General features: G+C 38.2%; 1 protein-coding gene across 1 annotated transcript in view; it reads left to right on the forward strand.

The window, feature by feature from the left end:
• Positions 1–13,287, forward strand: part of COL24A1 (collagen, type XXIV, alpha 1) — a 195,088-nt gene that overhangs the window by 173,634 nt on the left and 8,167 nt on the right. Inside the window, exons 49-55 of the mRNA XM_009333887.1 lie at positions 1,056–1,163; positions 3,679–3,786; positions 5,321–5,428; positions 5,516–5,569; positions 5,865–5,927; positions 7,156–7,209; positions 8,820–8,855. Coding sequence (XP_009332162.1) covers positions 1,056–1,163; positions 3,679–3,786; positions 5,321–5,428; positions 5,516–5,569; positions 5,865–5,927; positions 7,156–7,209; positions 8,820–8,855 — 531 coding nt within the window. The remainder of the gene's footprint in view (positions 1–1,055; positions 1,164–3,678; positions 3,787–5,320; positions 5,429–5,515; positions 5,570–5,864; positions 5,928–7,155; positions 7,210–8,819; positions 8,856–13,287) is intronic.

Below are 13,287 nucleotides of genomic sequence, written 5' to 3' on the forward strand. Positions count from 1 at the left end.
GGTCCCCTCATAGATAATACCACACAAGCACATATTGTAAATAACTTTTACTACCTCACATCAAAACATTGTCAGTAACCAGAGAAATGCAGCTGCTTCACAGAGCTTGTACCTTCTGGGCAGAGTGCAAGAATAGCCTTCTGAAGGCAAGCAAGCTGTGTGTCTTTTGTAAATGCTTGGCTCTTCCCTCTGGAGGACTGCAAAGAGTGTATCGTTCAGCACACAAAGAAAAGAGGGAAAGGTGAGACATACAGTGAGGAGGAGAAGACAGTAAAAGTGGAACTTGAGGAAGTCTCAAAGCACATCCCAAGTGCAAGAAACTTCAGCAAGCAGAAGTTAGAAATAAGATTAAGATAGCACGCTTCTTATATTCTGTATGGCTGTTGTTAACTATACTTTTTCAAATGAGATGTGCTGTAGTTAGCATATTTTAAATTTCGAAGAAATGCGTTCATACAGATATAATTGCAGAACTCCAAGCCCCTTAAGATAGCATATGTCAGTCTGAAGGGAAATGATTGTAAAGAAAAAAAATCACTGTTCCTTTGGTGGATGTGACACGAGGCTTTTCTGTGCAAGTATAGCAACAGTTAGCACAAACTTGCCTGATTAGAAGTTTGTATGTATATTTGATATGTACAAATTTGAACAGCATCATTTTGCAAATGTACAATACAGAGTACCTAGTAAAATGAAGGCTGAAAAGACACACGGTTGGGTTTTTTACAGGAATAAATAGATTACTTTATTAGGTTTCCTTGCTTCAGCTTAAGAATCAACGGTCTCAACCGTCTTCCAGGCCTGGCACGCAGAAGGGTCGGCCCCATGGTTTCAGCTGAAGTTGCTCAGAGCCCACAACACAGCAAGTCTAAGGTTAATCCAATAGCATTTTAAACCGAACATCCTAACTCAGAGCCCCCTCTGCAAGTATTGATCTGTGTCACTGGGTCTGTTATTATGTAGGGTTTAGGAAATACTGTGACTGAAATCTAGTTCTGTGATGGTGAAGATGAAGAGAGCCGACAGTGCTATATTTGGTTTTAATTTGTTTCAAGGGAAAACCAGGGTCAGCAGGGCAGAAAGGAGCAGTCGGGTACCCTGGACCAGAAGGCATTCCGGGCACCCCTGGCAAGCCTGGGCTGTCAGGGAAGCCTGGCCCTAAGGTAAGTTGCTTTCCACATTGCCCCTCTTTATGTCATTTTGTATTACAAATTTTCTAAGGTTAGGATATTTAAACAGAAGGAACCATTCTCAGTTCCTTGAGCATCTTGAAAATTAGACCAATTCTAATTGTTTTCTTTCTCTTTTGCTCCTGATATTCTGGCCAGGATGTAAGGTTAGCGTAAGAGAAGTGTGCTGTGAGAACCATTTCATTAGCATACGTTAGTAGTAACTACAGCTAAGTGAAAATGCTTTCTTAATGAGAGAGGCTTCACAGCTGTGTTCCTGAAAATGAGCCATAGACCCCAACTGAAGCTATTTCCTCTCAGGCCCCAAGATAATCCCACATTTTCCTTATTGTCTTTGAATTTGTAACCTATGTCTCTCTACCTAAGCAATTCTGAAGCTTTGCCCAAAACCAGTTAAAAAGAGTATTAGGCATCTGAGGTAGCTGGGAACATTCTTGGAAGCAGGTTTTTTGTCTGGCTGTGCTGTGCTGTGCTGTGGGCCAAGGGTGGTGACCTGCTGCTTCTGGGAGCAGTGACACAGCTCTTCGCTTATTCGCTCCAGAGAGGAGGGAGCAAATTCCTTTAGTTGTTGTCATTGTTGAAAGTCTGATCACTTTGATTTCAGATATGGTATTTCATTTCTCAGTAGTTCTAGTTAGACAGACCAGTAATTGTTATAAAAGGATGCCAAGTTAGATTTGGTGCCATATGAGGCACCTCTATTACAAGTATAAATTTGCCTATCTGGTTGAACAAAGAGAAAATTAAACAAGTTACCTATAGGGGGAAGATGTACCCTATTCGAACCTTCTCCATTTTCAGATAATACCCTCCTCTTTCAAGTACTTAAAATTCTTTGGAGTTGCATTTAGGAGTATCACCCCAAAGAATTCTTACATTTTTGCCTTTCCACTCAAAATGTCATCTTTCATATTAAACAAGATTCCATTACTCCTTATTAACAATATATAGTAGCATTACAATTTGTAATAAAGAGAGGATTTTAACTGATTTTTGCCACAATGAATAAAAAGAACAGAACTTTTGCTATGTAAGTTTATTAGTCCATCAGGCTATAAGACACAGTACCATATTCAAAAGCTCTGAAAATCACATTTAATATAAAAATCTTGTTTCCTATAACCCTTTTATTTCTATGAATGCTTAACAGAATGTCATATGAAGTAAAAAAGAAGATATATATATGTATGTATATATTTCTACTAAATGACATCACAAAAACATTCATTTGGGTGGTAGCAAATTTCCATTTTGTATTTTTTAACATGTCAAAATTGGCTTAACTCCATGTACTCAGTAACATGTTTTTTCATTAAAAATATTTGCTTTTGTTTATTGTCTGATGTTCTCATACGTTTTCATAAAAAATGTTCTGATCTTTCTTGATGTAGTAAAGTTACTGTGTATGAATCCCTACAGAGTGTACACAATCATGCTAATATTATCAGTATGTCTGGTATTTATAAATAAGCATGTTGAATTTTGCATGTTTCTGTGGGAAGGTAGTCTCATTTTGTTTCTTGATATGGAGTTCCTTCTTGAAAAAATGAATACTGTGAATCTCAACTATATTTTCAGCCCATCTGTAATGAATGAATCCACCATCTTGTTTTCATCAGAAGGAGTTCCTTATTGTAAGCTCAGAATCCTCAGACATCACACAACACTCATCCAAGAACCATCTCAAGGAGTCATCTTCTATGATTAATGGAGATTAGTGCTCTCTTCCTGCATATTTAAAAACAGAGCTAGGAAAGAATTAAATAGGGATCAGCGCTAAAGGCTATTACTGTGAACATGCAAATTTTCAGGTTTGGGAAAAATTTTAGGTCTCTAATATAAACTATTCTGTAGGATTCCCCGTGGGAGGTAAAAGCAGTCACCGGTATGCCCATGAGTGCTTCCATATATACTTGAATGCACAATTACTGTGGACAAAAGATTGCTTACTATCCAACTGGGTACCTCCTATTTAGGAGGGTCCTGATAGGCAAGATGCCTTGCATAAGCCCAAAGAGGCAATTGATTCTCTTGAATGTTCTCAGAAGTCTTTCAAGGTCTAGGTAGGTGATCCCACACAAATGACATCATGATATGTTTAGGCTAGGACAGAACAAGGTTTAAGATGAACACTGAACTGAACAACTGCAGTGGGCTATGGCATGGATAGCATTTGCTTTGCTGACAGTCAGTGACTTGTTAAACTGTAGTAACTTGACTCCTCAGAAACCTCAATCCACCCCACAGTTAAAGCACATGTAGCTTTGTTGCTAAGTATGATGGGGCTTTGCTTTTGGAGTATTAGCAGAAATGCAGATGATACTGCTCATCAGTCTTTCCATATATTTTGATGTACTATCAATGTGTGTCCATACGTACAGAAAGCATTAAGTGGCTTTGGCTGATTTTATGTTATATGCCTGTTTTAGCATACAATGAAAAAACATGTTTGGCTGTTCTGCTTGTAATCAATTATTTTCAATTTAAGGGTAATAAAGGAAACTCAGGCTTACCAGGTCTGGCAGGTTATCCTGGAGCTCGAGGTCCCAAGGGATTGCCAGGCATGCCAGGGCCCATGGGAGCACCCGGACTAAAGGTACACACACGGCATCTTGTTGTTTAAGTACAGTGTTACTGATATTGCTTAGTCTTCATACTGCATCCAGTGATTGTGGAACCACCATGCTACTGTTAATCATACGAGTAATTGACATTTAAACTTATTTAAAGGGTAAGACTGCAAGTTGTGCTGACCTTGTTTCTATGAACTGCAATTTGAAAACAGAGTTCCCATCCATCTGGATGCTATTTCCAACTCCAGAAGCCATTCAAACCACTTTATATTTATTCATCCAAAGCTTTAGGGCCAAATGATTCCTGACTTTTCTTTTTAAGCTTCTGTAACTACTAGAACAGTCTGGATGATTTGAACATCTAAGCAATCTATTAGCAGAGAAGTGCTGCAATTTCCAGCCTGAGTCCCAAGGTTGGGGGCTAACAAGCATGTCTGGGATGTTCATTTATCGTAGGGCTTAAACTGTTCTTGTTCAGCCCTGTCAGAAAGAAAGAAATCTGTGCGTGCTCCATTTTCCAGGCAGTTCCAGGTACCCGACATCAGCATATTCTTAGCTTCTACTGATAATATTAAGTAGACTCATTTCAGTGATAAAAGAAGTAAAGAATGGAAACGTTACAGATAATTTTCTCCACTTAGAATAGGATTTTTCATCTAAAATCATGATTGGCAGTGCTCTGAGATTTTATTGGTAAGCAGTTTTTAAAGCCTTAAGTTATTTGAAAACTGGGGGAGGGAAATACTGTCTGTCTTTGTTATCTTTTCATGGAAATATTTTAGTATAAACTGTATTCACTATTTGTAGTGTTTATTGCCAGTGCTCCCAGTCTGGATTTTACTCCTTTGTCTAGACAATGAGCTGTAGGAGGTAGTTCCTGCTCAGAAATGCTTGCAATCTGAAAAAGACAGGGAATAGATGAGGTGAGGGAAAACGGTTACCACATTGTGCAAAATAAACGTTGAGTGGACATACTGAGTCAGGCCAAAAGTCTGTCTTTGTTAAAGCAGAAAGGTAACACCTAGGAAGGAGCATAAGCGCAAAGCAAGCATGAAAGGTGTATATTCCCAGCCTTAATTGCAGCTCGGTAACCTCCTAAGCTAGACATGGTTTCTATGTATTTGATAGTCCTCAGAGGATTTCTCTTGCATGAACTTGTCTAGTTTCCATTTCAATCGATGTAAACGTTTAGTCTAACAGCAAGGCGTTCCACAACTATACTATACCTTGCTTACAGGATTACTTTATAAATTTACTTCTAACCTTCCTGTTCTGTATTTCGTTTTGTGCATTTTGGGTCCCGCACTGGGAGATACCATACTGGAAATGATCCAATATGCATGGGTTTTGTATGTTTCCAAGTCAAGGAAGAGTCAAATCACATTTGCATTTTAGTGAAAGTATAATTATTGAAAGCATTCCTGATGGAAATAAAATTAATAGAGTAGGTTCATTTCTTAGAGAGAAAGCATGTTCCACACTTCTGCCAGGAAACCAATCTTTACATTTATAACTGTCATAATTGTAATAAAGGATATATTATGTTCCTATTGACAGGGTGAGAAAGGGCTTCTGGGTCATCCAGGAAAGCGAGGCAAAAGAGGCCTTCCAGGATCGCAAGGTGACCAAGGACGAGCAGGAGACACAGGACTGAAAGGACAAACTGTATGTAATCACAGCTGCTGATGCAAAACAAGTAGTCCAAGAGTTACCAACATGAAATAATAATAAGGATGCCTGCTCCTGTTACAGGGAGAAGATGGAGATCAAGGTTTGATGGGGTTTCAAGGATTCTCAGGTCCAAAAGTATGTGCTCATTCTTTTCTGTTAAATCTTAAGGCATTTACAGAGTGAGAACATTAGGAAAGCATAGAATTAATCGGCTTTAACAATAATTTGTTCAAAATCTATCTGAACTGTTGGAACGTTGTAGGCAGAACTGTGTACTCCATGTCCAAAGACGAATGTTCTGGGTCAGTGCGCTTGGTATTTTCACTGTTACTGCTCTTAGAAATTATCTTATTTCCACTGATCACAAGAGATTGAAACAAGTGGATAGCTAACGTTCATGTTTGACTAAACTGTTCCTTTGCATTTTCAGGGTCCTGCAGGGGACATTGGCTTAGTTGGAATTCTGGGCCCAAAAGGTCCAACAGGCCAAGTTGTAAGTGTTTTACTCCATGAAAATGATTGTCAGGATGGCTTACAAGAGGCATATGTTTTTAATTTAGGGAATTGTCTTCATATTAACAAGGCCAGAACCCTCTAGCCAAACCTTCCTCTCTGAGACTATGACTCCACTAGAAGCCCTTTGCCTGTAGGGCGACACTGCTCTGGTTGCAGCATGGGTACAGATACACAGCATTGGGCTGTCAATCTTGAAGGAAAAAAGCAAGCTCTGCTGACAAAAGTGTGGCTCTCCTAGTATAATTTTATCTACACAAGTATCCTTATTGCTGTCATATCTTTGTTTATTGGGGTTGAACATTCTCTTCTTACTGGCAACAATGCTGGTTGTATAACTGTCCTACAGCAAAATAAAAAAGGGTCAAACTTAGCCTGCAGTAAGACAGAGTGCTGCTTAGGCTTTATTGATTAATAGGTAGTCTTTTTTTAATAAATATTTTCTTTTTATCTATAAGGTTACTAACCTGCATTAGCTCATTCTTCATGACACCTTCTTAATGACATTCTACTTCACTACTCACCAAAAATGTGGGAGCATCTTTAGTATTTTGTAATATTGGAGAGTGTGCATCCAGCTTAGAGCAGCAAGTGAGAAGGGAAAACGGGGGAAAGGTTCCAGCATGGAAGGCCTTACTACAAAATGTTCTTCTCTTACTGCTGCCATTGCCATCGCAGAACTGAATTAGTTCAGTTAACCAGATGCAGAGCAGCAGCTTTAGGGACCTGTTCTAATAGCTGCTTTCTTTTTCTAAACATTCCTATACAAGATAAACACTGGAAATGAGCAGTTTGCTCTAAGTGAAATGTAACAGGAAAGTAACATTTTAGCACTACTTACCAGCAGCCTTACGAGAGTACTTGTGGGCAGTAATATAGCTCAAGATTGTAGCTGAATAAATATGTGGTCTTTGTGTAATGTGGATTACTCTGGTAATCAGAGTACTTAAGTTTCCACTGGTTTTAGTGCATCAGCTTTCACATAAAAGAATGTGTGTGGGCTTTCCAAGCATAACTATTACCAATTATTAAAATAATTACCTTGCTGATTTTGTAGCAATATGCACTCAATAGTCAGAGAATATCACCATGATCTTTTGGATATTTGCCAGGGCTGGGTGCTGAGCAACTTTAAACCAGGACACATCATGAGGATTTTCTTCAGTTTGAAAACATGGTGGACTGATAAATTCTTTGCTTGTTTACAGGGATATATTGGCCCTGTTGGTCAAGAAGGCCTAACAGGCCCAGCTGGCAGGCCTGTAAGTTTCCCTTCTCTTTTGCATAATTTGGTTGTTTCACCTACCCTTATTTTTAATAATCTGTTTTGCAACTAGCAACCTTCTCATTTTTCCATTTGCAAATAGCAGCTAGCAGGACCATCTTCATATTATACCACACTGGTGAGCTAATGTATGTTATCCAGCATCTGTGATACAAACAAGAAAAAAGATGACAAAAAACAATGGCAAAAGAGTCATCGCAATGGCCTTCTGTCCAAGTACAGTATACAGAGGGCACGTCTACAGGGGCAGCTGGCCAGTCAAACTATAAAACAGCACATAGTAACTACCACCTAGATATTCTTTATCAGCCTTAGGTCTGAGACATATCTAGAGAGTATCCACGCTTGGTTTCAATGTAGTTTTTCATGTGTTGATTGGGCTAAACTGTCCAGAGTGCCCCTCTAGACATGCTGGGAGTGCCCACAAGGCCTTGTTGGGGTGTTCCAGGTGCTGGTGAGGTCCCTGTTACAACTCAAAGATCTTCTTGGCCTTTCTGACGACCTTTGATGCTCCCCAGGTTCCCTGCAGTGAGGGAGCTCTGCTCTTATCCCTGTTTCCATCCCTTGTTGCGCTCCCTCTGCCAGAGATAGAGCAGTGTTCTGCAAGGGCACCCTCTGGCTCCTATCTGCGGACTACCCAGCCATGTAAGGTAGTTTTAGAAGCTCTTTGTACCACCCAAGTTCCTCTGTCTGAGCAACAAGACTTGGAGTGAATGAGAATGTCTAAAAATTGAAATGATAATCATTCAAATAACAGGAATATACAGTAAAAGTAATAAATACAAATATTTACAAGGGAAAAAGAAAGGAGAAGGGAAATGTTCCTTCTATAATTAGACTATTCTTTCCACCTGTTGGGAAAAAAAACAGCACTTTAAGTCTTGCTGCACTCTTTTCAATCCTGCTCGGGAGGAAAACTTTACAGTTGCATATACCTGTATAAAGGCTTTTAATAGACTTCATATTGAATGTAATAGTTTGCCATTATCATTAAGAAAGCATTACAGCTGAAGATTACTTCTATGTGTTATGAAATGCTGCCGTCAAGATGCAACATTCTTCCAGAGAAGAATTGTAAGATTGTTACCATCTTCAGAAACACAGTTTAAGTTCAAAACTAGCTAAAAATGCCATGGAGACAGAAAACCAGTGTCTAATCTGACTGTGAGAGGAGAACTAATGGAGTAATAAAAGCAGATATGTAACCAACGGATTTCTTCAGTGATGGAGACTACCGACTTTTGTTCTCAGCTCTTAAGATGGTGAAGCACTGATCTATTACTGTGGATCAAATTGTAGAGAGTACAGCTGATTGACAGGGAGAACACTGACAGTTAAAATTACTGAGAAAAAACATATTTACAATCTGAAGAAAACAGTTTTCCACATATAGGAATTACAAGATGTTTGCAAGTAATTTATTTTCCTAATAGTACAGAAAAATTAAAGCCCCAGAGTTGTAAATACTTCCACAGATGAGACTGGAGTTTTCACGTGAGCAGTATAATTCTCGTGGATATTAATTTGCTTATTTCAGTCCTAGGCAGCTAGAAAGCATACTGGATTAACAGCTTCTCTTTCTTACAGGGACCGAGAGGTGAAAAGGGCACAAGGGGTGAAATGGTAAGATGAAACAACTTTCGTGCTTTCATTTTTTTGGCTGTGTAAAAAGTATTCCTGTGTTACTCTGAATGTACTCTCGCATGCTCTGAATGCCAGACAGTCATGTTGTGCTCCTGGAGCGTGCTGGCCAAGAAAGCTGGTAGCATGAGTCAAAAGTCTGACCTTTTCTTGTTCAAGTTGACTTACGTAGATATGCCCAGTGAGTGTGTGCTGTCGGGCAGTATGGCCCCTGATCATATAGCAGTCACATACTTCAAATCTGTCCCAGTTCAGATCTAAAAGAAAAATCCTTTGTCACATTTGTTGTCAGTGCTCCAGTGCCTCGCAGCACAGCATGCATACACATGTTCATACGTCTAATTCATCTTGTCTAGAGAGGGAGAAGTTCAGGAGAAGCCTAGAGCTGAGGATGGGTGTCCCTGCAATATATGCCAGCTGTGGTAGCAGCAGGCAGCATTGATAGGTTATGAAGTTGCTCCCTCTCATTTTTCAGTAAGAACATTACATTAGCTTTTGTACATTTATTAATGTTGGAATTTATTTTTAAAAAATGTGTTAGAGCTTGTAAAGCCTCCAATTAATAATGACTATGTGAAAAGCCAGTGTCAATTTATCATATTGACAGCAAATATGAATACAATGATACCTATGACATGACTTTATATGACAGGTTCCTTTTCCAGTAACTGGCCAATGTGATCTTGTTCCTGTTGCTCTTACCCTGCCTTTGATCCCACTTCACTTAAAATTATTTAGTTTCTCTTGTCTTATTGTACTTTGCTTTTAGCAGCCGCCTGTGTGCAACTCCAACCTAACTGCCTTACAAAAGTTTTGAAAAATAAATCAGAAATATTAAAAATTGCTTAAAGAATTAAGGCTTGGAACTAAGCTTGCTGTACACATCTTGGGGAACTTTCCTCTTTGATTCTAATCCTCTTGACGCCATTCCTGTCTCAGAGTAAGAGGAAAACTAGGTTCTTAGTTTGTGCTGCTATTAACCATCTTAAGTGTCTTTTTCTTCTGTTTGTTTATAAGAATGGCTATGACAGTATAGAGCTAAAAATGCTGACACTTAAAAAATAATAATAAAAATCATCCAAAACGGTGAACAAGAAACATACGTTTCCACTATTGGTGCTGGTGTTTAAGAAGTTATTTCCTTAATAAGTTCTTGAATTCATCAAGATGAATTCATCTCCTAAGACTGTCTTCAGAAGAAGAATGTTTAATTTTAAATCATACCCAGTGGCATTAGTTTATATTATGTAGCCAAGAAAAGGATTTATTTCCAACTATTTTCGGATACAAAAGAGAGAAAATTATTTTCATCCAACTGTGTATTCCCAGCTTGAATTTATACCTTTAAAATTTACATTAGCGTTCTTCCTAGGATCACAAAAATTTTAACTTTTTTGTAGCAGTCCAAGTTTTAGTTACAGTTTTTAGTCTGTCGGGGATACAGCGTTCATTACTTGAAAGAAATATCCTTTTATCCCCTGAAAAACACGGAATGTAAAATCATACCTCCTTGTTGAAGTCAGTGGTGAACCGAAGTTCAGGTCCTGCAGGCTATTTCTGGAGAAAAATTGATAGAGTCAGAAACAAGTTTGTTGAAAAATTTTAATCAAAATTATTTTTCAATTCAAAATATTCATATCACTGATTGAAACATTTAGAGAAACATTTAGAAAAACATGGAATACATTTTGGAATATTGTTTAAGAATTCTGACATTTCTGAAAGTGTGTTTTCATTTTCTTAATTTTTTTATTTATTTCATGACATGTCACATAATGAATTATAATACAGAGTCATAGGATAATCCCGATTGTAAGGGATCTCAAGACATTTCTAGACCAACCTCCTGTTTAAAAAAGGGTCAGCTCTGAGATCAGACCACATTGCTCAGGACTTTATTTAGCTGGGTCTTGAAAACGTCCAGGGATGGAGAATCTCTTTGGGCAATGTGTTCCAGTCCATGACTATCCTCAAGGTGAAAAAAAGATATGATACGATAAGGCATAATCTGTAATTTTCTATTATGGTATTTTATCTTAGATTTACAGTCATTAATGGCAGCTACTACGCTGTATTGTGTGTCAGACTATTATATTGCAGGATGTTATTAGGCTTTACCCATTCTGAAATATGGTGACATAACATCAAAATGGCAAAAGCAGTCAGGGAAAGCTTAACAGTAATCATTTTTGTTAAAAATACTTTCTGTTTCTTGGAAAATTTCAAAAGTCATGGAAAATATGGAAGTCCCTGGGATTGCTCATGTTTTCAAAGTTAAGCATACGTATCATTGCATGTCAAACCAAGGCCTTATGGTATTAGAAAAAGATTGGAGTTTTGGCCTTTGAACTTCTGTACTAGCAATCAAATTGAGTGATTAAAGAATTAAAGAGCACACTAAAACTAACTGTTCTGTTCTCTGCTTTTCTTATTATGAACTGGAATTACACTTTTCTCACTTAAATTCTAATGTGATCAAAGGGTAAATTAAGTAGATTTGTAAAGGTAATCCTGTACGTTCCAGTAAAACATTTAGCAATTAACTTAATCCACGAAAAGTGTCATTTAACCTTATTTTGCTGCTCTACAACAGAAAGAACGAACATTTATAATATCTCTACAGGATTTTCAACACACTCTGTGTTATATTTTGTCTTGTTATATTTTAAAGGCTTGCAAAGGTAATTGATACAGCCCTGTGAAGTTTTAGTGAATTTAAGAAATGTAATATCCCCAAAAGTAGTTTACTCTAGTTAACAAATAGCATTCAATATTTACCTTTTTTCCACATGGGTTTTATTGGTAAGGAGACAGTGAACCAATACAAATCACATTCCTGTTTTCAAAATACCTTAAACTCATTGGAACAGTGCAGGTTTTGATTTTTTTAAAATATTCAGTCCTATCTCCGAAACCACTATAAATTTGAACTGTTCTCGTCCCAAGACTTTTGGAGTCTTAAAATTGTGACACATGCCAAGAACATAGAATATTAACTGAAGCATTCAGTCATCTGAAAAATCCACTGGAATGTCTAAATCTCGGCACCCAGAACAAGGACATCTATTCATCAGAGAGCAGTGGTTACTTAGGGACAAACTGTTGAAGACTTTGTGCTTTGCCTTGACTTGGTGTTTGCATAATCAAGTCCTGACCCAAGATAAACAAGTGTGCCCTTATGCTGTCAAATTCATTTCTCGAGTTTCTTTTTCACACTTTCTCTTTCATTTTATACTAAACATACTTCACCAAGCGTGATCATACAGTTCAGTAATATAGACACATGGGATTGAAGGTATCCTGCAGCACTCTAACAGCACCTAAGTTAGTTGCTGATCTGATTAATTAAATGTGGAGGTCAGCCTTCTCAGCTGGGATACAACAGTCTGGTTCTGTGAAACCCAGTTGATTTGCAACAGCTGAGGGACTACCCCAAAATAGTGAATGTCATCTCTGCAAACGCACCTCTCATCAGTTTTGTAATAATGAATAGCAACAATAATATTTGATGCCTATTTAATAGTAATAGGATTGCAAAGAAAATTTCAAGCTGGGCAATAATCAAACTCAGAAGAGTAAAGGGAAGCTAGGTACTTGCCACAGAACCCACAGGGCTTTCTATACTACTGTACATGCTAACATGACTTATTCTTTGATTTCCATTTTCCACCATCAATCATTAATTTCTTTACAAAATATCAGTAAATATTTACCTAGAAGATGACTTAGAGTCCTTTCTATAAGTACAGGTGGACAAAACGTAAATAAATAGGTCAGGATGCATCAGCTGGAAAGTTGACAACATTTACAGTCCCTAGAGCTTATGCCATTAAAGTCTTCTTAGTTAAATATCAGAAGACCATCTCCCTGAACACCCAGCAATCGCTTCAATTTTGATTCTCCCCTGTTCTCCAGAGAATATGTGTAAAACATGGGTCTCAGTCTCAAAAGTTATTTGCAGTCCCTCAACATAGCCTTGTTGGTATAGATCTGGTGCTAGGAATTACATGATGGCCCCCACTTTTCGCACCCTTCATAATCCAGCACTGGAGCCCCTCTGGCAGGGCAGGTGATGTGCAGGCATATTAACTTGTGCCGCTCTGGAGGTCATTGTAACCCCTGGCAGATGCATTCCCCAGTAGCTACCATGTGCTCTGCCTTACAAATTTGTCTAGAGATAGTAAGAAATGCAGCTGGTATTCTGCTAAAAATTGATCAATTTGGAGCCTCAGTGACTTAAGTACTAAATCACTCCTATCTGCTTTGAGATCCTTTTTTTAAATATACATGAATCAATGTAAGATTGCATCTGGCCTTTCTTTAACCATTTCCAGTTGCCCTTGCAGGTGGCAGCTTGAAGCACAGCCCAAGTTCCACAGTTGTAGCATGCAGTGGCACTCATGCCGATCTTGCT

This window comes from Pygoscelis adeliae, unplaced genomic scaffold, assembly GCF_000699105.1.
Source record: "Pygoscelis adeliae isolate BGI_AS28 unplaced genomic scaffold, ASM69910v1 Scaffold10, whole genome shotgun sequence".
In the NCBI taxonomy this organism is placed as follows: Eukaryota; Metazoa; Chordata; class Aves; order Sphenisciformes; family Spheniscidae; genus Pygoscelis; species Pygoscelis adeliae.